This window comes from Lathyrus oleraceus, chromosome 7 (genome assembly GCF_024323335.1).
Source record: "Lathyrus oleraceus cultivar Zhongwan6 chromosome 7, CAAS_Psat_ZW6_1.0, whole genome shotgun sequence".
Lineage (NCBI taxonomy): Eukaryota > Viridiplantae > Streptophyta > Magnoliopsida > Fabales > Fabaceae > Lathyrus > Lathyrus oleraceus.
Genome location: NC_066585.1, coordinates 75,316,510 through 75,343,371, shown reverse-complemented (window position 1 = coordinate 75,343,371; position 26,862 = coordinate 75,316,510). Strand labels below are relative to the sequence as shown.

General features: G+C 34.3%; 1 protein-coding gene across 4 annotated transcripts; it reads left to right on the top strand.

Moving 5' to 3' along the window:
- The first annotated feature begins 2,346 nt into the window (after positions 1-2,346).
- LOC127105904 (ADP-ribosylation factor GTPase-activating protein AGD3) lies at positions 2,347-26,862 on the top strand. 4 transcript variants are annotated; one of them, XM_051043115.1, is made up of 21 exons: positions 2,347-2,665; positions 2,873-2,949; positions 3,933-4,033; positions 4,459-4,529; positions 5,117-5,179; positions 6,545-6,589; positions 6,928-6,993; positions 7,101-7,148; positions 7,234-7,329; positions 7,411-7,452; positions 7,991-8,206; positions 8,349-8,480; positions 8,564-8,788; positions 8,867-8,953; positions 9,041-9,188; positions 9,294-9,376; positions 12,613-12,758; positions 12,830-12,923; positions 15,849-15,999; positions 16,089-16,338; positions 26,349-26,862. In XM_051043115.1, the coding sequence occupies exons 1-21, from the start codon at positions 2,621-2,623 to the stop codon at positions 26,476-26,478; spliced, it is 2,316 nt and encodes a 771-aa protein (XP_050899072.1). In that variant the 5' UTR covers positions 2,347-2,620; the 3' UTR covers positions 26,479-26,862. The 4 variants fall into 4 exon arrangements, with proteins under 4 accessions (XP_050899072.1, XP_050899071.1, XP_050899073.1 ...); XM_051043114.1 differs by having other exon boundaries at positions 9,041-9,376; XM_051043116.1 differs by having other exon boundaries at positions 9,041-9,376; positions 26,318-26,464.

Here is a 26,862-nt window from a genome sequence, read left to right as displayed (position 1 = left end):
AATATACTAAAGGATATCCCATTCTATTCTAGAATATTCTATTCTAGAATGAAGTAAGGAATATTCCATAGTGTATATATATATATATATATATATATATATATATATATATATATATATATATATATATATATATATATATATATATATATATATATATATATATATATATATATATATATATATATATATATATATATATATATATATATATATATATATGACACCTCCGATAACTCTTCATCTTATACCCGTATAACAAAATCTACCATTGGATTGAAAACTATTTTCATATGAATCACGCATATAAAATTTCACATCAATCAAAAATCATTTGATACGTTAACAAGAATGATAAAAATTAACGGTTTTCATGAAGATTTGTAAGATGTTTGTTTTTATGTATCTTGTTAACATGCCAAATGGTTTTTGATTGATATTAAATTTTATAGACATTATCTATATGTTAATAACTTTTAATTTAATAATGAATTTTATTATACGAATATGCGTTAAAGAGTTATCAGAGATCTCATGTTACTAAGTTTGACACTTTGATGTCATTTGATCCTGACCCATTTGATAAACACTCATCATTAACTGCATTTATTGTTGCGCATGTGTTACATGTGACATTTGATGACTTATTTTAATTGACGTTTGAGGACTCCCCTCAAGTGACATTTGAAGGACTCACCTCAAATGACACTTGAGGGACTCGACTTAAAGTCTCGTTTGAGGGACTCGACTTAAAGTCTCTTTGAGGGACTCAACTTAAAGTCTCACTTGAGATTGAGGGACTCGCCCCGAGGATGACTTGAACTACCTGTGAGGGTATCTCTCGTGAATATTGATAACAATCGAATTAAATCACTTCATCATTTACAAGTCCTCGTGCTTGAGGGATCGTGTACTAGGATAATTTCGTTTCATGAGAGACGGGAATTCAAAGGAAATCAAGACAAGTCATACACACTGACGTCAACTGGTCACAACACTCCCTAATGTTAGCACCATATGTCGCCCAAGTTTGAATTTCTAGTCGTCCACTGATCACAACATTCACCTCTATTAGACTTGAGTGAGACCGTACCACACCCACTTATAAAACGTGGGGGCTGACATGTCCTTAGACACTAACGGTAAAGAAAACCCAGTTAAATGGGAGGAAACCACGTTCTGCAGAATAATAGAGAATAACAGTTTCCACGTCCCACATTCTTAAGAGAGGAGCAAAATAACCACTCCCCAGACTCAAAGATTCAAGTCCAATGAACCTTGATAAATACATCAACCACAAAGTTAAAGGAGGATTTCAAGCCATTCACCTAAAATTCACAAATATAAAGCTTTCCACAATTCTATGTGAACTTGCTATAATACCATCAACAACTTTAATCATCGCATACAACCCTACAAAGTAGGACCGACCCAACACGAGACTTGAGGTAAAATTTAAAATTAAATATTTTTAATATAATAAAAATGTTTTTCTAAAATTATTATATTTTAGTTATTTTATGATGTAAAATTATTAAATTATTATAATCAATTTCATTTAATATTTTATTTCAATTGATAATTAAATTAATTCATCTAAACACTCTTCTCATTATTTAAAAGCCAAAATTATAAAAAAAAATACACTTAAACACCAAGTCTTCTATTATTATATATTCTAAATAGATGTTATTATTATTAAAATTATTATTATTATACATTATAAATGATTGTTATTATTATTACATATTATAAATGATTGTTATTATCATGATATATCCTAAATAGATGGAGTATTATTTAACTGATATATAATATAACTTAAAAGATTATTTAAGAAATCAATTAAATAAAATCATATAAAAATAAAATAAAAATGTGAGGTCCCACCCTAGGGCCGGCCCCGTACAGAGTTATTCTTATTATACGTTTGTTAACTTAAGTACAAATTAGTTTATTTAATTTTTATTTAATTAAATACATTTTAAAAAGAAAAATGACATGCCTTATAAAATGATCCAAATGACACATTTTACCGCACCAATATTTTTGTTACATATTAACACAAATTTTATAAGGACGTTTTTTTATACTAAAAACAAAGAAGAGAAATAAAAGTGTTCAAAAATAAAATATTAATGATAAATTTCGTGAGTTTGTCGTAAAGACCAAACCTAAAATTTAGTAACGTAAAATAACTTTAAAATTTAGAAATTTAACTCTTAGAAAGTCCAAAATCTGAAAATCATGCATTAAAAAGAGGGGTAAAAGTGTGACTAAAATTTGAGACTTTCCAAAACTAGTGATTTTTTTAACAGTGGGCGATGTGGTTTAATAATATTGAAAGAAAAATAAGTTGTTGTTTTCGACGGAGGACATAGAAAGAGAAAAGGCGGGTAAAAATTGGTCAGACTGAAAGAGCGATCGACCTGAAATATCGCAACCAACCTTAACCGTCTCGTCTTCATTTCCAACTCCAAATATCAATACTCATTTTCATCTCTCTCTCTCTCTCTCTCTCTCTCTCTCTCTCATGTTAATCAACCATTAGCGATACCTTTCTCTGCTAAACAGAATCCAGTAACAAGAACGATTTCGATTTTCTTCATTCAATTCCAAAATGCATTTCACAAATCTCGACGATACTCCAATGTTCCGTCAACAGGTTCTTTCCGAATTCTTCATATTACGATCTGCCAAACCAAACGCTGCCGTTTTCATGCACAATTTCTTCATTTCGTTATTGATTCTGTCTACATAGATATTACTGTAATTTATGTTTGCATTGATTGTGAAAAATGATGAGGATGCGAAATTATAGGTAGGTAGTTTGATTTATAGATTATGAATGAATGATTGATTGTGGATGCAGCTCCAATGCTTGGAGGAAAGTGCAGAATCATTGCGTCTCAGAAGCTGGAAGTTCTACAAAGGATGTAGAAAGTATACGTACGTTTTCATCGTATTCATTCCGTTCCTAATTTGAATTTCGCAATGTTAACACTTTTTACGTGCGATTACCAAATTGTTTAGTTTTTTCTATAAGATTCTTCACAAATTACTGTTGGGATGAAGGTTAGAAGCACGTGGAGATTTAAGGATAACTATAATTCAATTAGTAAATTTTAAAAATAATTTAAGCAAGAAAGAGCTAACTCCTCCAATTTATACTATTACTTAACATTTACTCTTTCACCTCTAGGGGCTACAATTTGATATAGAACACATAATGATAGCTCAAAGGTGATTTAATTGTTTTTATATGGTAGATGTATCTGGACATTGATACGACATCGATACATATGGTTACATTCAATCCGTTCTATTTACTCAAATTATTAGCGGTCTTAACATGTCAACATCAATGTTGTATTTGGTGTCTGTTTTGTAGTATATACTAAACAATTTAAAAAGGATACTGTTGGTGGAATTGCATAATTTTGTTTGATTTTGTAACCATTCCTTCGTTGAGTAATAAGTAATTCAGTGATTCTTGTTCGTTGGTTGATATATTGACCAAGCGACATAAACAAGCAAGCAAATGTGCCTTCATAGAAATACACCCTCTTACATATGTGCCAAGTAACTGAAAAGTCCCTCTTTGTACTAACTGCTTCATGGTTTTACCAAAATAGATCTAAAAACGCAAGTAAAGAGTCTTAAACCACATGACTTTGGATGTTTTCTAATTTTAAATATAAGAGAGACAAAAGTTAGAACAGGGCACACAGAAAATTAATTTTTGTGTGTGAACTGTGTATGATTCTTATAGAAAAAATGCTTATCATGATACTATCCACGCACATTGTAAATACCATAGCAATTAGTATCATGAATCACAAATTACCTTTATCACTATGACAAATAAAATAACCAAAGTCCGCGTGCTCTTGAAATTTCTCATATGCCTGGTACTTTTTGACAATTTTTAGGGAAGGACTTGGAGAGGCATATGATGGGGACATCGCATTTGTAAATTCCCTTGAAAATTTTGGAGGAGGACATAATGATCCTCATTTCGTTGCTTTGGGAGGTAAGCCATATATGTCTCTCCCCCACCTATTGCTTTGTCTTAGATAACAATGATTTTCATTCTGGTATGCTTGGTAAGAAGCAATAACTGGAAATATGCTTTTATGAAGATTATCGCGGCTCTTTTATAGGCTTGAAATAACATGAAAATTAGGATATTATGATGCATATTGTTGCTGGAGGTGTAAGTGTCCGAAGCTGTGCACCATACTCTAAAGCCATCAAATGAGCTTTTACCAAATCCCTCCGAAATATGGTTGAAATGGCTTCAGATATTCTAAAGCATGTTTTGTCTGTTTGCTCTTTGCTTGTGCTTTCTTTAACCTCAACCCTTTCTTTGAATAGACATAAGAATGGATTAAGTCTATTAAATTAAACTTTATCTTTGCTGTTGGTTTTAATAAATTTTGTTTTGGGTACCTCCAGGACCTGTAATGAACAAATTTACCATTGCTTTGAGAGAAATCAGTACATTCAAGGAACTTCTTCGGTCGCAGGTAATGATTATCTCATGCGGGCATTGTCTTTCTTGTTTTTTAGCAGTGTATTCTTTTGTTAACTGTTGATATATTTACAAGATGCTTGTTCTAGTATAGGGGTTCCTTTTTTATACATAAACCATCTTGTTTGCAAACACATTCCTGTTTGCTCCTGGTCAAAGATTAACAAGTTATAATAAACGGGCATATGCGTATCCTAAGTATTACTTGCTACATAACCTCTTTGTGTTGCTCAGGTCCTAGTGAAGTTTTGTTTGTAGCTTTGATGATTTTGACCAGTGATAGTAAGATAAACGGGCATATGCAAATCTTAAGCATTACTTGTTACATAGCCTCTTTGTGTTGCTCAGGTCCTAGTGAAGTTTTGTTTGTAGCGTTGATGGTTTTGACCAGTGACAATAAGATAAACACGCCTAAACATTGGTGAAACTTGTGGCTTTCCACCATTTTTAATTATAAACCCTGAGTTTCTAAGGGACTTTAATTTGTCAATTGGTGCTGGTTGGGATTTATTGCACAGTAACTTAGAGGCAATTGTTCCAACTGATATTGCTATGCTGACTATACTTAATATGGCTTCTTAGGTAGAACACATGATTGATGACAGGTTACTACAAATTGTCAATGTTGACATCAATGAAGTTAAGGTATACTTTTAGATTCTTTTTAATGTTTATACCTAGCAGTATTTGTTCTTATACATTAAGCCTGTGGAATGTTAAGGTGTCATGCTTTATAATATGGCCTAGCTCCAGTTGATTCTCTAGTGGATCTGTTTACGTAATGAATAAAGAAGTATGACAGTGCCCTTCCTCTCTCAAGTTGTTATTGTACAACTCTAGGTATTGGACAAGTTTTTTCAACTGTATTTAACATAATGTGGTATCTCACATAAAACGAAATCACATTATTCAGTTCTCCTATTGCAGTGGGATAGAAACTAAGTTGTGTAGCAAGAAACTCCTTAAATAATTAATGAATTCAGGAGCATATAAGCATATGGAAAAGAGTAAACAAAATAGTTTAACTCATTCTTTTTTAATATATATCAATTTTTGGAGTAATATAGATCAATCTAGAGAGCATGATATGTGCAGCCCATACACAATTTCTTACAAATAGATCGATAGCATTTAAGGGCGACAATGAAATATTATAGGTCAAACCGTCAAAAAGATTTAGAGGTAAGCACACATCTCTAAAATAAATACATGATAGGGAATTATGTGGTCAGGTCAGGGTTATACTATAGCTCAACAACCATAGAATGTTCCCAGGTACTTACAGTGCAATCCAAAATCTTTTGGGTTTAAGGTAAATCCATTAATAACTCATTGATTAAGGTTTCTTATTGCCCTCGTAGCTTGAGACACGTGGTTATAAGTTAAGAACAACTAGTTTAAGCACTTGCAAAATTTCACTATGATGATCTTTACTTCCAGATACCCCAGATCTGGAGTGTATTTTTGCTTCTAATTTGAATCCTAAGCACTCCTTACAATTGGATGAAGGAACAAAGTGTTGTGTATGACTCATATTTACTGATAAGCGGGCAATCACTCAAGCATAACAAAGCAAAGAGAGTGGAGCTGAATGCACAACAAGGGGAGTGGAGTGTAGCGGAGCAAGGGATAAACCAGTAAACCGGACCCTAGTATTTAAACTCATTGTAATTTGTAACCCTAGGCTCACTTAATATAAATCACAATAGCTACCAGGTAGTTGTAGACATAGACACAATTGGCCGAATGCCGTGATCAATCGGTTGTGTTCTGAGGTGCTTTTTTTTTCTATCCATTTTCTATAGATCCGTATTTGCTGTTCAAACACATCTAATATTATTTTGGGGGAACTATCACTATCATAAGACTATTCCTAGTGAAAATTACCACTGTTACCACTCTTTTGCCTGAGTTTTTATATCAACGATACATTCATATTTCACCTTTGTATGACTGGTAGTGGTATTAACTTTTATTTTCTCCTTCTGACACTTCAAACAACGCTTGCAGGAAGCTCGTAAGCGTTTTGACAAAGCTGCCCTTGTATATGATCAGGTACTTCTCACTGAAAAGATTTCAGAGGGTGGTGAACTCTGAATCCATAGATTTACTTTCCTTCTGTTATATGTGTTCAGTTTGAGCTGTATTGTTTACTGAATCAGAAATCCATTTTGATGTACTTGCAATTTTCTTTTATGGTATAAACAACTGCTCACACGATTCATGGAGTTGCTACTTTAGGAAGTTTCTAGTATTTATGTTTAATTTGAGTTTGCAGTACTTTTGAAGGAGTATGATGTATGTGTCTGTGTGTGTGTGTAGTGTAGTGCTGCTGAAAGGTCACCCACATATTACTATATAATAACACAAGCAATGTGGGTTTTGTGATACAGGCACGTGAAAAGTTTATGTCATTGAGAAAAAGCACTAAAATTGATATTGCCACTATCGTAGAAGAGGTATTTCCAGTAGATTTTCTTTAGCATTTTTTATTCATAAGTAAATCTAATAGCTTGGTTGAGTTACTGTTGTCCTTTTGAATTAATTTGGTATAGCGACATTCCAGGAACTGAAGATTGCAAGAACGTCGTTTGAGGAGGCCCGATTCAGTCTGGTATTCTAATTGCACAGGAAATGGTCCTCTGAATAAAAGATGTATATCATTAGGTTTTAATTACATAACATATTTCACCATCTAGGTTGGTGCTCTTAATAACATTGAGATCAAGAAGAGATTTGAGTTTTTGGAGGTTGTCACTGGAGTTATGGACGCCCATCTTCGATACTTTCAACAGGTACATGACATTAACATAAATGGCTCTTTTCCATATGTAGTAGTGCACTTATGCTATATCTGGAAATTATTTCTCTCGCAGGGATATCAGCTACTACATCAGATGCAACCTTTCATTATCGAGGTTTTGCTCTCAGCTCTATTTTTTCTTGATAGTACACAATTCTTTCCACAGAAATTTATATTTTCTAAAATTATAAACCAAGGGGGATCAAGCAGCTCAAACATTGTTAATTTATCTACCATATGACAATTGGGTTAGTAACTTAGTTATAACATGTTTAAAATTACTAGTTTAGCATAGTTCAAAATACAAAACCTTGAACAATTGGTGGGGTCATCCAGATCTGAAACCATCAGTTATCCCCAGTGACATGTTTGCTTCCAAGCACAGATTAAAAACTTTGGCTTGAAATTCTGATTGGTGTTTTCAATAAGCGAATTATTTATTCTCTTAGACATTATTTCCTATAGCATCAATTAAAAATTTATGATAAATTTAGTGGCTAAAATGAGAAACTATAAGACCTGATAGTCTTTCATGTGAACCACATTACCAACTGTGAAATTTTGTGAAGCATTTTTTTCCCAACTTGGTGTTTAAGAACTTCGAAGTAAGGGGTAGAATGCCTAAATGTCTGACTAATAAAGCTATGTTGCAGGTTTTGGATTATGTACAACAGTCAAAAGAAAGTTTCGATAAGGACCAGCTTTTACTTTTTAAAAGAATGCAAGAATACAAAAAACAAGTTTATCAAGAAAGTAGGCTGTCCTTAAATGGCCCTTACGGTTCTCCTAGTGGAGAATCTGTGCATCCTTTTTCTAGGATATCAAATGAAGTAGTAGATGTAGTAAACGAATCTGCGGCAAATGGAAAGGTATTTTGGAATACATTTCCCTCTTTCTCTGAGAATATGCAGTACTTCATTTTACAACTTTTCAATTTCAACTCCTGTTACTGGCCAAAACAATGTTGAGTCCTGTTCATTTTCATTTGTTCATCTTGTGCACAAAGTTTAGGTTCAAATCATTCGACAAGGGTATCTTTCAAAGCGATCTTCCAATTTGAGAGGCGACTGGAAAAGAAGGTATTTTGTTCTTGATAGTCGAGGAATGTTGTACTACTACCGCAAACCATGGAGCATGGCATATGTAAGTCACCAACTATACTCAACTTTTAACACACTAAGCAAGATGATGTGCATTCTTATTAAATGTTGAGCATTCTGTTTCAGGGCAGCAATCAATCATCTCCAAGGAAGAGTAGTGCCACTGATAATGGTTCTGGGCTTCTGAGTCGATGGCTTTCTTCTCATTACCATGGGGGCGTCCATGATGAAAAATCTGTAGTACGTCATACAGTAAATCTGCTAACGTCAACAATCAAGGTTGATGCTGATCAGTCGGACTTAAGATTTTGCTTCAGAATAATTTCGCCATCAAAGAACTATACATTGCAGGTACTTATTCTTAAAATTTATTCAATGCGTAGCTGGGCCTTTATTAGTACTTATATGATACTAAGGAAATCAATTCAGGCAGAAAATGCAGTGGACCAGATGGAATGGATGGAAAAGATAAATGGAGTTATTGCCTCCTTGTTGAGTATCCAGACACTGGGATCAGTACGTAATAGATTTCTTTTTATAAAATGCATCTTTTGATCTCCATACTAATATTGATTGCTATGATTACAAATAATTATATGACAGCCTCTATCAGCTGACTCAGAAAACGGCGACTCTTACTTTACCAATAAGAGTAATGTGTTCGAAAGTTCTCCAGAAGATGATCTCATTGAGCTTGAAAAGGCTGCCTCCACGAACTTCACTTCTAGTAACCATTTACATTCATCTAAAAGTATGCAGTTTCCTAAACACAGTATAAGAAATGAAAAACCTATTGATGTTCTTAGAAAGGTGAACGGGAATGACATATGTGCTGATTGTGGTAGACCTGAACCAGATTGGGCATCTTTAAACCTTGGCATCCTTATATGCATTGAATGCTCTGGTGTTCATCGTAATCTTGGTGTGCATATATCTAAAGTAAGTATTTGAGGACAGACATTAATCTTAGCCTTCAATGTTTTAGATGATTTATATCTAGTCAAATTTTACTGAATAAAAACTAAAACAAGGTTAAAGGACCTCTGACCTGCTAGATAACAGTGGTTACTATGTGATAGGATTCAATTTATCATACAAGGAATTTTAGAAGAATAATAGATGAAATTGATGGCAAACACTGTTATATTGAAGAGAACAGTAGAATTAAGGTGATTTTTCTGTGAATTACAGTGTGTTAAACAAGATTAAAATTACAGGATGCAGTAACAAAGCTAGGCTAACCGAGAAGCCTAGAATCTCCCAAGAATAACTACCTAAATCCAATCTGCCACATTCAATACACATTCCTTGCCTTTTATTCACTTAGATCAATTTTCTCTAACATCACCTCACCCAGCAGTCAGTTGCTAGTGCACTCCACTCAGCAGTCAGTTACTAGTGCTCACATGGATCCCATGCTTTTGCCCTTTTTTCTTTCTCACATACACCCTATCATATCTATCAATACCCTCCCCATCACAACTCTCCTTGTCCTCAAGGAAAAATTCTGGGAATTCCTTTCTGACTTTGTCCACTAGCTCCCATGAGTTTTCAAAGTCAGGAAGCCCCTTCCACTTAACCAATACCTCGACCTATCCCTGCTCATTTCTTCTAGTGTCTCTAGCTTCTTCTGGAATAGGTTCGAACTTCCATTCTTCATTCAAACACTGGGGCAAAGGCTGAAAGTCCACACAGTAGGTGACATAGACTTCTTCAAAAAGGATGCATGAAACACCGAGTGCACCTTGCTGTCAGCTGGTAGTTTCAGTTTGTAGGCTACTGGTCCTACCTTTTGTTCTATGAAAGGGTCCATAGTATCTTGGGCTTAGCTTCTGGCTGACCCTCTTGGCTAGACTCTTCATTTTACAAGGCTGTATCTTCAAAAAAACCATGTCCACATCTTATTAGGACAATTTCTGATATTTATTAGTACAAACAAAATTTTAGTACTGATAAATAACAAAACACTTAGAATTTTAGGACCAATTTGGTTCCTTCCATGAAATCGTGTCTTATCTCTCACTTCCCAAATGTTAGAGAGTTGAATCTCTCCCAATAACACTTCAATAACTTCCCTGTGATCAACTTTCCTCGGGCTTTTTCTATTATTCTAAATGAGAATACAAAATTAATAAAATGTAACTGCCCCTAATTATAGAATAACTACCAATAAATGCTCCTAATTAATATAATAATTGTCACTTAAAAACATAACTGTTACTAAATGAAAGGTCTAACAATACTCCTCCCTAAAGTTTCACCTTGGCTGGAAGGTGAAAGAAATTAGAGAAAATGTATTCTCCCGGATCAATTCCTCTCAGATCAATGGTGATACCGATAGTCACTATCGGTGGTCACTATCGGTCCTCTTGTGAACAGTTGTTGTGGCAATGGTGATACCGATAGTGGAACTTTCGTGTTCCTAGACTTTATCTTAGAAATAGAAGCAAACACCACGTGATACCCGATGTATGGTGATTTCGACAATGATAGGTGTTGGTCCAACCATCCTAGTCATGGCCTTTCATGTTCCTAGACTTTATCTTAGAAATAGAAGCAAACACCGTGTGATACCCGATGTATGGTGATTTCGACAATGATAGGTGTTGGTCCAACCATCCTAGTCATGGCCTTTCATTTGGTTATTTATTCTCTAATGAATCAATTTTTGACTCAAATTTCTCGAGAATTGCCTCTTCAAAATTTCCCCAAGTGGCATTATGATTGGCAGAAACCCATAATTGGCACCATGTGACGACTTTACCACTCATACACTGCAGAACTTCTGGTATTTGATCTTCTTTTTTACATACACCTCCTGCATCAAAATATTTCTCAACCTTGATCATCCATCAAGTAACATTCTTTTAAAGATTGATATTTCTAGTCGTAACTCCATTCTTGATGACAACTCCATTTTTTTTATTTCCTCTCCCTGAATCAGAAGTGCTCTAATACCACTTGATAGAAACCGGTTCTTTACGTAATATGATTGAGACAATTTCTAATATTTATTGGTACAAACGGAATTTTAGTACAGATAAATAACACACTTATGGAAATTTAGGACCAATTTGGTTCCTTCCAAAAATTTGAAACTTGGATCTCTCTCCCCCAAATGTTGGAGAGTTGGGTCTCTCCCAATAATCATTCAATAACTTCCCTTATTATTCTAAATGTGAAGACAAAATTAATAAAATGTAACTTTCCCTAATTTTTTAATAACTGCCACTAATTAATCCTAATTAATATAATAATTGTCACTTACTGCTGCTGCTAACAGTTTGTAAATCTATGATGGTAGGCATTTAAGTTGTAAAATGAGTCCAACTATGGTGTCTAAGACACAAACTTATACCAATCGTCAGTTGGTCCAATGGTGATTGGTGCTGGACTTGGTAGGGAGGACCATGGTTCGATCCACCGCAACTACGATCAGGAGGGTGAGGACCATGGTTCGATCCACCGCAACTACGATCAGGAGGGTTGAAATCACTTGATGCCAGAACTGACCCCTGAACCGGATTAATAAGTTCAGTGGACTGAATACTGGTGGTGAAAAAAAAGAAGACATGATCTTATATTCTCCTATTAAAAACATAACTGCTACTAACAGTATGTAAATCTATGATGGTAGGCATTTAAGTTTAGCAGGCCCCAACTCCCAACGCTGCAAGGTAATCAGGCTAGTAGGAAGTGGCTTCAGAAATGAATATTGCAATATTAGCTTATCATTGCATAGTACAAAAATTAAAATATAAAAACCTGATTAATGATCATCATCTAATAAGCCCAATAAATGCAAGTCTTGTTTATGTATAAAATGGGATTCTCACATTGCTTTCCTTTTTTTTTTTGTTTCCCCTTTTTCACCTGAACGTACTATAAGAGTCTGATTTTTTGGAAGGGAAAACCAAAAGGACTAAAATTATATAGTGCCATAGACATTTTTCATACTGTGCTAGCTAGACACAAATAATCGTTTTCATTAAACCGATACATCAAAATGGTTTTACTATGCATTTCAGTGATATTAATTTTAAGAGTTGCTTTCTATTTTTTTATTGGAAACAGTATGAACAGTTGGGAATAAATTGTTTCTAAGTTTTTTCCAAAAGAAAATCCATTGTTTTAATTTCCACTTTTGTAGCTAAGGTGGAAAGTATTTTTGGCAGGTAAGATCACTGACACTTGATGTGAAAGTCTGGGACTACTCTGTCTTAAGTATGTTTGAGTCCCTGGGTAATCATTTTGCAAACTCAGTTTGGGAGGAGTTGTTATGTTCAAGGAGTACTTTGCAAAATGTTGACACCCCTGCTGGGTAAGAATTGCTAAACTTGGGATTATCAGTTTGAACTTTGAAATTATGCTAATATGTACCTTGCAATGTAGTTCATCCAAGGCAAACAAAGACAAGCTATTTCATGCAAGAAAGCCAAAGCATGATGATTCTAGTTCATTAAAGGAAAGGTTCATTCATGCAAAGGTAAACATGGAGAACTTTATGTTTCTTTTGCAAGGGGGTGTTTATTTCCATGAAATTTCACATGATTTTTTATTAAAAAATATAACTACTAATTTTTCTAGAAATATCAAATAATATGCCAAACACATTTTCTTAAAAAATACGGGGGAATCATACTTCCTTATTTTTATTCCCGGGTAACTTATTCCTGGGAATCATTTTTAAATCCTTGAACCAAAGGCCCTCCAATATCATGTTTATTGAAATGGGGAAACTTCCATCCAGATAGACAAAGGTAGATGAAGAAGTGTTGGAAATTAAAATATATTAATTTCTTCTTTTTCTAAGTAGCTAAGTGATAGAAACAATCTGATGTATAAAAAACATAGGAAAAATCCCTTTGAATTAAAAAAAAAATACCGCATAACTTCGAGGATATGTCCCTTCCCTAATGCCAAAATGGCCTCTTTCCAACCAAATTCCAAAATATCCTCTCTCTCAATCACCCCCTCTATTTATAGGCAACACTCTCATTCTCCTAATTAATTAATTCCTATTCTAACTGCAGTTACATATGACAGTTGTTGTAATTACATACTCCCTTTGGTCACTATTATAAGAAAAAAAAGTGACCTTAAATTTTGGTCACTATTATAAGCAAAAAATCAACAACTAATTAATGCTTGTATTGCTAATATACCTTTAATTTAATGCAAACTTATTTAATGTTGTAGGTGTTTCATTCATCAAATATAATCAAGGGTATCATAGTAAATTTTACTTTTAACTAACTTTCTTAATTTATGTGAAAGTAGTTATTTTTGTTTCTAATTGTGACCGGAGGAAATATATAAAAAACTGTTACTGCTAAATAAATTGTCTCTTAATAATAAAATTGTCTCCTATTAACTAACAAGACCCTTACTATCCTAATTAAGGACTTGTATCTAACAATACCCCCCTTTGAAGTTCACCTTGTCCTCAAGGTGAACGTGGTGTAAAGTGGTCCCTCTGGGTTCCATTGCAGCCTAGTTGAGACATCATTTTGTCGTGGATGTGGGACAATTTCATCATTATTAGTGAAATATTTTGTCGTGGATCAGAACATTTAAGAGGGACTGTATGTAATTCAAACCGCTCTATGTATTCTTCTATCAATCTTGTCTGTTTCAGATTGAGCAGCGTTGACGGTTGAAACATTTGTATCATCGCGGATTTGAAGTCATGTTGGATTTTGTGCGCGTAATTCTCACCATTGATACCAAGCCCGAGCCTTCCCTTCCAAAGCTATCATAACCGCTTTTAACTTTTCTGCATCATTCATTTCCTTCACTTCAAAATAATGCTCAACTATGTCTGTCCACCCGAATGTGTCTTCGCCATTAAAACTTTTTCCCCGTGGCAAAGATGAGTACACTTCGAGTTATATAATCCTTTGCTGCCAATTACGGGTGAGAATTACAACAATTTGATGTGAAAAATGCATTCTTATTTGGAGTGTTTGAGAAAGAAATTTATATAGAGATTCCACTAGAATATGGGAAAAATGTTGCTATCAATTTTGTTTGTAAGTTACAAAAGGCGTTATATGGATTGAAACAATCACCCCAAACCATAGTTTGAAAGGTTTACTAAGGCTATGAAAACCTTAAGGTACAAACAAAATAACGGAAATGATTGTGACTAGAAATGATTGGAAGGAACAACAAGTCTTGACTCAACACTTAACAAAAGAGTTTGAAATGAAACCCTTGAGAGATTGAAGTATTTTTTAGAGGTGTCCTAAGGGAAACAACAAGTCTTGACTCAACACAACAAGTCTTGACTAAAAAAAAAAGGGTATTTTCTATCTCAACAAAAGTATACCGTTGGTCTCCTAAGGGAAACAAGTAAGCTAGCTTGTAAAATTGTGGGATGTCCTGTAGATCTGCATAAGCTAGCTTGTAAACTTGAGTTCTGAGCGATGACACAAGGTATTTGTGAATTACTTTGGTTGAAGATTATCTTAGAAAATTCGAAAGTTAAATGAGATGGACTTATGAAAGTCTATTGTGATAATAAATCATCAATTAGTATAGTTCATAATCCAGTTTAACATAACCGAACAAAACACATTGAGGTAGATAGACATTTAACTTCTCACAAATAACCGAATTCAGTTATAGAATGAAACAAAAATTGAATCTTCTTTTTCCAAGTAGCGGTTCATTGTTTTAAATATAAGCTTAATTGCTTTCTTTCTTGTAAATTGCACATATTCATTTATTACCATTGTAACTACCATGTTTATAAACTAAATCTAATGTTGAGTGCTAAGCATCTAAAGCTCATTCAGCAACATATTGTTTCTGTTTTTCACGAGAAAAAATAGTACTCTCGATATAGAAGAAACTATCAGAGAGAATCATCTCAACTCAATAATATGTTGCTGAAGCCTTTTATCTAATTTATTATTTTACCATTAAGAAAAAATTGAACGATACCATTAAGGGCTGGAGTCAACTGTTTACATGAATACAAAATAGTAGAAAATAAAAGTTTTAATGATTAATGCTGAACTATTTAATTTATGGTTTATTTTTATCACTTTAATTCTCTTTAACTTAAAAGGCATTTAGGGTCTCAAGTTGTACCGCATCTCTTTGAGGACTGTTAATCTTAAATCCCAGCCAAGACAATTTACCTACATTTTGGCCCATAATATCCCTTTCTTACAGTGCAAAGTTATGTATGAAACCCCAATGCATTTTTACAATGGGATTAAACAATGCTTATAATGAATATTTGGAAACTGTATGTTATTTCTTATTTGAACTTAAGATAGGTTTTCCTTTTCTCCAGTTATTAGTTATTTCTAGTATTTAGTAGCATTCTTATTCATGAATTATTACTTGGTGGAAGTATAAAATACTGATGACAGAACTTAATAGTTTATACTTATTGCAGTATGCTGAGAAAGTATTTATTTGCCGGACAGACGAAAACCCCGCGCAACAGATTTTGAAAAGCATATGCGCTAATGACAAGAAGGCAGTGTACCAGCACATTGTCAAGTCAGATATGGATATCAATACCATCAGTAGGCAAGCATTTTCTGGTATGTCTTCTTTTCCCATTATCTCAAATCCAGAAAAGTTTGTGTTGAAAAGCCAGGAAGTCCTCAAAGAATAATTAGGAACTGCACAGGTGGCTCTTTCAACGCGGCTTCTTTGATTAATTTAAACATTTCATCTGAAAGTGAGAATCAGTTGATTGAGGACATACAAAATGGTTCTAGTGTGCTTCACCTGGCTTGCCTAGCAAGTGATGCTGGTATGGTGGATCTGCTCCTACAGTATGGAGCAGATATAAACGCTTGCGATTCAAGAGGCCGGACACCACTACATTACTGTATTACCAGGGGGAAGCTTGCAGCTGCAAAAGTGCTTCTTGTGAGGTATGTAGACATTTTCAACCATTGTGATCAAATAATTAATGAACCATTTGCACTGCAAACTAGAGAAAATGTCTACTTTTAGTATACATGCTAAATATTTGAGTACCCGCAGAACTTTGTAAAATTTGAATTATTAAAGCATTCTTCCCAAAAAAAAAAAAACCTTTAGGCTTGTTTGAGAATTTAAAGAGAAAGAGAGTAGAGGGCTTTGAAATAAAAGACGAATGAAGGAAAAATAGAGGGTTTGAGAGAGAGAGGACTTTGGAGGACTTATTTTTCTATATAACAATTAGTAATTGGAGGTTTACATACAATACTTCCCCTCAAAAGTTTCACCTGTCCTCAAGGTGAAATTCAGGAAATTATTAGTTGTTAACATCAAATGTTTTTAAAATGTCAAATTCTGATAAGTCTTTCTGTTATAAATAATTAATTTTATAAGTTTGTTATTTTTTAAGTTTATTAAAAATTTAAAATTTAAAATATTTAATATTCTAAATTATCATAAATAAATAATAATGTACATAATCATGGGTTTGGAATGGATAGTAGTGTCCCCATTATCCGATCCGTCCCTATATTTTATAATCGGAGAAAACCCAAATCCGAACCCAAATCCAATCAAAACGGATTTTTTCCGTCAACTTCGAAGCGGGTTCGGGTGGATATTCGCGAGTATGGATTATATTGTCATGCCTACGCGGGCTTTTGAGAGACTCTTACTTCCGCATAAAAGAAAATCTAACCGCTTTAATTGTGGTTCTTTGTCCAAAACTCTAGCCGCCTTAATTGTGTAGTTCTGTTAATAAAAAACCCTACCCGCCTTAATTGTGGTTGCTACCTTCCCCGTTACTCAAATCCGTGTGCACTATTCACCATGTGCACTGTTAATAGGTAAACACTGTTTGTACAACCGCGTATATCTCCGTCAATCCCACACCGCATTTGTCTTGGAAAACCCAGCTAGAACCCAGAGTTTCATCAGTGTCAGAGCAGTCATGCCGCCAACCTCCGACAGTCATCCTGACGCGTGAAGACCACGCGCCACCATAGAGACCGCCGTCTTCTCCTATATTTCAGATTGGAAGGTTCTGTCTCTGTTTTGAGTACTCACTTATCCGAGCACTTTCATTTGTGGATCATTCACACACTCGTTTTTTCTCGCTTTTTTTTCTCTTTTTTTCTTCTTCTGAATGTCTTTAATGGCTGGCGGTAAAGATGAAACATATGCTTACGAGCCTAAATCAAAATTACCAAACATTTCTCAGGTTTACAACTTGAATGAAAAGAATTGTTTGAAATGGTCTCAACTCGTGAAAATGATCTTGAAAGGTAAAGAAAAAGAAAAACACCTAACAGACAAACCTTCTGCAAAGACGGATCCCAAATTTGAAAGTGAGATACAGAAAATTCAGCGGTCATTGCATGGTTATGGGATTTAATGATTCCATAAATTAATGACACTTGCATGCATGTTCCTAAGTACGGAAAAAGAGATTCGAAAAACATTAGAAAATCTTATTCTAAAGTCAAAGATTCTGTTCAAATATATGATGTGAAGGTGAAAACAATGGGGACTAAACATGACAATAAAATAGTTAAAGAATATGCTAACCATCTCAAAGCCTCGGGGATGAAGTTAGACCACTACAAAGTTATCAAAATCAAGTGTACAGATGATGCATAAACACTTAGGAGTACATGGAACAAGATAGAGTCTATGGCTTTATTGTGAGACTCAACTCTTACTTTGATCAAGTTAGAGTCCAAATTCTTTGCAAAGAAAAAGTACCAAACATTAATGATGTAGTGTTTATAGTGAGGAGTGAAGAAAGTATAAAGGAGTTAATGCTGACACCACCACTTGTGGAAAGCTCAACAAAAATTGGGAGAAACCTATGTTGAGAAGAAGGGCGAAAGAGTGTGCTGTACTTATTGCAACAAGACTCGTCATACTCGAGAAAAATGTTGAAAATTGAATGTTAGATCCCATAATAGAGAGTGGAGACAAAAAAAAAACCTTATCAAGAAAGGGAGGACATGCACACATGGCTGGAAGTACTCATGGAGACAGTCTAGAAGTAGAAGAAGGGGTGCACCTTAGCCTAAGTGAAGTAGAAAATGTGAGATCTCTCCTTAGTAAGTCGGAGAAACCAACAATTACTTGTTCTTTAACACATCCAAGTACATTTCTATTACTTTTTCCTTTTGACAACTTTCCATTTTTTCGTTTTGACTTAATGCTTCAGATATACCTATCATAAAAAAATTCACAAAAGACCTATCATGTAATGCTATTTTCTATAATAGTTCTTGTGTTTTTCAGAACAAGAATTTGTGGAGGAGGATTGAAAGTGCTAGAATGGAATGATCTTTACTACTTCGATAACAAAGATTCAAGTCAAAATATTCTCGGCAACAATTTTTTTTTTCTTTTCAGAATCAATAAAGACCAACAAGGAGAAGGTTCTCTTATATCATTTTTGCCCGGGTCATTCTTCGTTTAGAGTCATTATGCAGTTATTTCCTGATTTATTTAAAACATTAGATGTTGAGAGTCTCCATTGTGAGGTGTGTGAGCTTGCTAAACACAAGCATGTACATTTCTTCGTTAGTAATAAAATGAGTACTTTTCCGTTATATCTAGTTCATACAGATGTGTGGGGTTCATCTAATATTCCAAATATATCAGGTGTCCGTTGGTTCATCACCATTATTGATCATTGTACTCGGGTTATTTGGGTCTACTTACTTAAGAAAAAATCTGAAGTTAGTCATGTTGTTCCTCAATTTCTCTCTGATTAAAAATCAATTTGGTATGAGTATTAAAATGATTCAGTATGATAATGCCAATGATAACTTTAATCATAGTCTTAATTCTGTGTCAAAATGAAGGTATCATTCATGAGTCTTCAAGTGTTGAAACACCCCTAACAAAATGATATTGCTAAAAGAGAAAACGAGCATTTGTTAGACCAAACACGTGCTATGATATTCCAAAATAAAATTCCCAAGAAATATTGGGGCGAGACAGTTTTAACTGCATCGTATCTCATAAATCGTTTGCCTTCTACTGTCCTTTCCTCTAAAGTTCATATGGAAGTTTTATCCTCGTTCTATCCTAATGTGTCCACCTCTAGTGATCTCATTCCTAAGACATTTGAGTGTACATCGTTCGTCCATATTCATAGAGACGGTAGAGGAAAACTTGATCCTAGAGCCTTAAAGCGTGTCTTTATAGGATATTCTTCCACCAAAAAATATTACGGATGTTATCATCCACCATCTCATAAATTCTTTGTTTCTCGAGATGTCATTTTCCATGAACAAAAAAGTTACTTCGTTCAAACTCATCTTCAAGGGGGAAATGTAAATAAGGAAGATGAGTCCTTTCTACTTCCTGACCTTACTCTTGGAACTGGAATTGATTCTGAAAAAGATGAAAGTGATGTAAGATATGGGAAGACATTAGTATATACATGAAGGAAGATCATTCCTGAATCTATTCATATCCAAGAGTCTGACATGACATTACATGCGGTAAATTCTAACTCTAGTGAATCAACTTCTAAATTTTCTCATGAACAGAAACTAAAGTCCAATTCAACTCCAACACTACCATCACACTATAAAGATTTGTAGCATCTTCCAATTGCCCTTACGAAAGATACCATAAACTGTTTCAAAAAGCCATTTTTCCCTCTATCCAACTACCTATGTTTTAAACACGTTTCACCTACCCATAAAACCTTTCTTACAAATCTGAACACTATAACACTACCTACCTCTCTATTTGAGGCATTGTCTGACAAGAAATGGAAACAAATCATGGATTTGGAGATGGAGACACTGGAAAAGAACAATACTTGAAAATTGATTTCTTTACCAAATAGAAAAAATCTGTAGGCTACATATGAGTATACACGGTTAAATACAAGGTAGATGGATCGATTGAGAGGTACAAGCCAAGATTGGTAGCCAAAGGATTCACTCAAACTTATGGAGTAGATTATTCAAAGACATTTGCTCCAGTTGCAAAATGAATACAATTAGGGTGATATTATCTTTAGCAGTTAATTGTTGTTGGAACTTAAACCAATTCGATGTGAAAATGCATTCCTTCATGGTGAACTTGAAGATGAAATCTACATGGATGTACCTTCTGGGTTTTGTGAACATACTACCACCAACACCGTGTGCAAGTTAAAAAAAATCTTTATATGAGTTAAAGCAATCGCCACGAGCATGGTTTAGAAGATTCACTAAAGTTATGATATGTTTGGGCTTCAAACAAGTCAAGAAGATCATACCTTATTTATTAGACATTCTAAAACAGGGGGAGTAACTGTGTTATTGGTATATGTGGATGATATTATAGTCACATGTAATGACGAGGAAGAACAACAATTGTTAGACACACATTTAGCCAAGGAATTTGAGATTAAGACTTTGGGAAAATTGAAATAGTTTTTGGAAATTGAAGTTGTCCACTCTAAAAAAGGAATTTTCATATCTCAACAAAAATACATTACTGATCTTTTGCAAGAATCTGACAAGACAGCATGCAAGCCTACAAATACACCAGTTGATCCAAGTGTAAAGTTGGAAAACGCAGATGAAGATATTGCGGTTGATAAGGAAATGTATCAGAGTTAGTCAGAAGACTTATATACCTTTCGTATATTAGACCTGATATTGTTTTTGTTGTTAGCTTAGTCAGCCAATTCACGCAACGACCAAAAGAGATTCATTTACAAAGTGCGCTCTGAATTCTACAATATTTGAAAGGAACACCTAGTAAAATATTTGTTTTGAAAGAAATGGGAGTGTAAGTCTTGAATCATATATCGATGCCGACTATGCAGGGTCAATTGTCAATAGGAGATCAACTACATGTTATTGCACTTTCATAGGTGAAAGTCTTGTGACTTGGAAGAGTAAGAAACAAAGTGTAATATCAAGATCTAGTGTTGAAGTAAATTTCAGGGCAATGACACAAGGATATGTGAATTAATATGGCTGAAATCAATCTTGGAAGATTTGAGGATAAAGTGTGATGAACTGATGAGACTTTATTGTGATAATAAGTCTGCTATCAACATAGTCCATAATCCAGTGCAAAATGACAAAACCAAATATATTGAAGTTGATAGACACTGCATTAAAGAAAAATTAGACAGTAACCTTATTTACACTCCATATGTATCCTCACAAGACAACATTGAAGATCTTCGAACGAAAAGACTTAACAACAATAACTTTGAAAAAATATTTTCAAATTGGAAATGATAGATATACATTTACTAATTTGAGGGGGGAGTATTATAAATAGGTTTATTAGTTCTGAAAACTCTATTTAATGAGATTAGTACTTATATTTTCTTTATCATAATAATATTGAAATTATTCAGTCTTAATACTTTCCATTGAATGAGAACCTCCACCATACTGGCAGCATTAGAACAAACCATCTGGTTGAGGGTGATAAGTTATACCTAACTTCAGTTTAGTATCAACCATTTTGAATAATTTTGTCCTGAAAAAACTCAAAAAACTCTTGTCCTTATTAGAGACTATGGTGGAAGGAAAATCATGTAGCCGAACAATTTCTTGCAGGAAGACTTCAGCTACTGATTTAGCAGTAAAAGGATGGTTAAGAGGAAAGAAAAAAAGAGAGCGTATTTACTGAACCAGTCAATCACCACAAAGATAGCATCCTTACCTTGACTTTTGGGAAACCCTTCAATATAATTCATTGATATATGACCCAAACTTGAGAGGCGATTGGAAGTGGTTGGAGAAGACCAATAAGAGATAAGGTTTGGTATATATTTTGTGTGCAGATTGCACAAGAAGCCACAAAATTCTGAATATCTTTCTTCCGCTCTTCAAAATAAATCAAGACACCTAACCGTTTATAAGTGTGAAAAAATCCCGAACGACCACCTACTGTTGAATAGTGGTATTCATTTAGTAGCTGGGGGATTTTAGAAGAACCTTGTGGTAAGATTAACTTACCTTTATAAAATAGCTTACGGTTTTGGACGGTATAATTTTGATGAGTACTTGAATCCTACATCAAGTTGTGAGTAATGCTTTGGAGTTTGAATCAAACAATACCTTTGCTTCCCATTCTTCCAAATCAGTGAAATGTATCACACAAATTGCAGCTCAAGTCCTGCGACAGGATAGGGCATTAGTTGCTCTATTACTGCTGGGTTTGTAAACAATATCAAAATCAACGATAACAATCAAGTCTTATATTATCAAGTGGGGTTGAACACATGGACTAAACTATGCTATAATATTCTATCAAAAACCATTTCTTTTTACCAATTCGTTAGTCTCAAGATCTTTCAAAATAGTTTCTCTTATAACTTTTATAACTTTTCTAGGTCTTCCCCTTATTCTAGTTGTTTCCCTACCCTCCATCTGATCTACTCTTCTTACAAAAGAAATTCATAAGACTTCTCTTTACAAGTCCAAACCAATTAAGCATACTTTCCACCATCTTTTTTACAGTGGATGTTACGTCAACACTCTCTCTAATATTATCATTTCTAATATTATCTCGCCTAGTTTTACTACGCATCTAACACGTCATCCTCATCTCTATTACATTTACTTTATTTCGTGTTTGTTCTTTACCACCTAACATTCCTTCCCGTACAACATCGCTGGTTTGACAACTGTCTAATAAAAATTTCCCTTAAATTCGAGCGATATTTTTGTGTCATATAAAACCTCTGAGACTCTCCTCTATTTCAACTACTCAGTTTGAATTCGATGGTTTACGTCTCCTTTTATTTCTCCATCGTTTTGAACTATAAATCCAAAATATAATATTTAAACTGCGTAACCTGTGGTATGATATGATCTCCGTCTTAGTTCTACTGAGATGAAAGTCATACGCTTCTAAGCCTCGTAAGTCTCCAACGTCTCATTTAACTCCTCCCTAGACTCTTCTACATTCAAAACTATATCATGATCAAAAAACATACATCTCAGGTGTTACATCTTAGATGTATTCCATAAATACATCCCGGTACTGCCATGGCAATAAGCATAAATTCTAGCTCGTAGATAGATTTAAGTTGTGTTCGGTCCGATAAGATTTGACTCATAAATGCTATTAGACGACCCTGTTGCTTTAGTACGACGCCTAAGCCTTTGTTACATGCATCTGTCTCAATAACAAAAGGAAGATAAAAATCTAATATAGTAATGATGGGTAATTCAACCATCACTTTCATCAAAATTGCAAAGGCAACTTGTGTTTCCCCATTCCAAGCGAAATTGTCTTTCTTAAGAAGTTGAGTGAGAGACATTGCAATCTTCCCATAATTTCGAACAAACTATCTATAATAACCTGTATGACCTAAGAATCCCGTTAAGGCTTTGAGATCCTTTGGGATAGGCTAATTGAGCATTGCCTCAATTTTCTGTGGATCGACTACCACAGCCTGTCCAAAAATGATATGTCCCAGATATTCCAATCGGTTTTGTCCGAATGTACACCTTTTGAAGTTGGACACTAATTAATTCTCTTTGAACAAAGTATAAACAAACCCCCAAATGTCTCGTGTTCCTCAGTTTTATTGTACACCAAAATATCATAAAAAAATACCTAGGTGAATCTATGTAAATATGGTTGGAAAACTTCATTCAATAAGACCAAAAGACATAACAAATTCACAGTGGTTTTCATGAGTTTTAAAGGATGTTTTGGGGATGTCCTCTATTTTCATTCTGATTTGGTGATAACCAACCTTCAAATACAGTTTAGAGAATACAGCTGTACCTCATAGTTCATCCAACAATTCATCAATAATAGATATAGGGAATTTATTTGGCAGAGTGATCTTATTTAAGGCTCGATAATCTACACAAAACCTCTAGCCACCATTTTCTTTCTTAATAAGGATGATAAAGTTAGAGTATGAATTGTCACTTGGCCTAATGACTCCCAATTGCAACATGTCATCAACTAATTTCTCAATTTCATTTTTTTGATAATGGGGATATATGTAAGTCGGTAGAATGGGGATATCAACGGTTTCTACAATATGATTGCATGGTCACGAATATGCTGAGGTGTAAAACTTGTAATTCAGTGAATACTGATAGTCCTTCAAAATTGGCTGAATCCAAGATAGTCTGAAAACATTTGGGTCTGTCCTTCTGAAATTATGTGACAGGTGAATAGAAAAAGTTCCCCTTGATTGGAGATTGCCTTATACCTAGACTTGATAGATGCTGATGCCCTTGAGAGTGTGGGGTCCCCTTCAATGATGTGAGTACATATCAAGTCCATGTATAATGCAATCTCCAACCAAGGGAAAGTTTTTCTTTTCACCTATTACATAATTTCAGAAGCAGCAGAAGCAGCAGACCTAGATGTTTCTACACTATCCTAGATTCATCCAGTTTAAGGGACTGTTCAGAAGCATTAACCGAATTACAAGTTTTACCACTCCAACATATTCGTAACCATGCAATCATCTCGTGGAGAAAGCGTAGATATCCCCAATCTACAGCCTGACATGTACCTTTATTATAAAAATATTAAACTAAACTAAAAAATTAGTGGATGACATGTTGATATCGGGAGTCATTAGACCTAATGTCAGTCCATATTCTAACTCTATCATCCTTCTTAAACTTCTTCAAAGTTGACCCGATTCTGGTTTCACCCTATCTTTTAACTCATTGAGAAAAATCCTTTAAAACAATCTGGTTGTGCACTCTTAAGTGAGTCAACATGAACTCGTTTGTTTAAGATTGAGGAACCGTTCATAGGGACTTTATAGCATTGACGATTGAAAGCATTTAACCAAACCATACATGAAATCATTCCAATATGGTGAGGGGGAACAAAGTTCCCACCGGTGATACCAAATGAGTGTTTTTCCTTCCATGGAATCATAGCAGCCTGTACCTTTTCTTCATTAGTAACACCCCTTAAATAAAAATAGTGTTCTATATGATGAAAATCATAAGTTTCCTTTATTTTTCATCAGAGGTTTAGAGATTCTGTCAAAATACAGAGGTACCATAGCCTAGGTTGTCATTTCGGATGGTGAGACCGCAGACAGTTTCAAATAGTTTGTCAATTCAGTGATGCGATTGATATTTTTTAGTTTCAATCAGATTGCGCATTTCTTGAATCTTTTCTTTGGTTGCGACAAAACTTTCACATGACCTTTCTAAAAACTCCAATTTTGCTTCCATTTTTGTGATGCACGGAGACTGTGAACTAGTGCCAAAGATCACTGTCTCTAATATCAATGATAGATTGTGAATAATAAGTAGGATAAAGGAATAACAATACACATGAATATAATATTTTATTGTAATTAAACCCAGGATAACTCCATGTAGTAGCAGTTACAAAATACACATTAATGATATAATTAAATACAATCAATAGGATTAGAGAGTCTGTCTCTCTCAAACCAAACCATCAACATATCAAATGAGAGATTTTATTATTCTTTATTTTACTTAGATACATTACACCTAATTTAATTTGTTATTACGCCTTATACCTACACCTAACATATAATTTAGTACTTTGAGGTCTACTAAGATACATATAACTTGCTAGGAAGCATAAGCCAAAAACTTAACTTGGAGATGCTAGAAAACGATTTTAGATGATTTAGTTCTGTTATTTTTTAATTTATTGAATAATGAACCATTTTTCTACTTTGCTGTTGCAATGTGCTCACTTTTTCTTGTTTTATTACGGAAGTAGTGTCCCTAATTCATTATTGTCACGTTTCTTTCCGCAAACTGTATACTAGTGGATTGAAACCTCATCCAATCAATGCGGTTTATAATTGACCATGAATTTGGTTTGTCACAATACCATGATAAATATTGCATTTAATTATCAAACCTAAGCTGATTTGATGGAAATTTTCCTCATACATTATCTCATACACTGTTTCATGGTGATATTTTCTGGTATACTTAGGAAAATTTACTGAGTTGTCGATCATTCACAGGGGGGCCAATCCTCATGTAGCTGACAAAGAAGGCCACACTCCTCTTAAGCTTGCATCAGAAACCGACAGTTTAGGCAATGAAATTCTCAGTCTCTTAGCAAAATATAACAATGCCCAAAAACAATTATAAGCAGTAATTAAATCCATGTCACAGATTGAAAACCTGTGGTTAGTAAGTTGCATGGAGAGAAGAATGGGCGCTGAAGCTGACGGGGTTGGTTTAATTGGTCGATGTTGTATGTTGCATAGCAACTATCTTCTTAATTTAAAGATGCGATGGGCTGATCGGTGGACTTATCATCTTTCAACCTTCAATTCTACAGCCTCCATCCTCTATATATCTGTAGGACCATAATCACGGTCATGGATTACAAGGAGTAGGACTGTACATTAATTTGACGAAAATAAAAAATGTAATGAATCCAGTCGTTGTTACTTTACAAGGTGTTAGTTCCTCCTCCTTGAAAGAAATCTTTTTATATTTATAATTATCAAAAGCAATAAAGTATCAAAA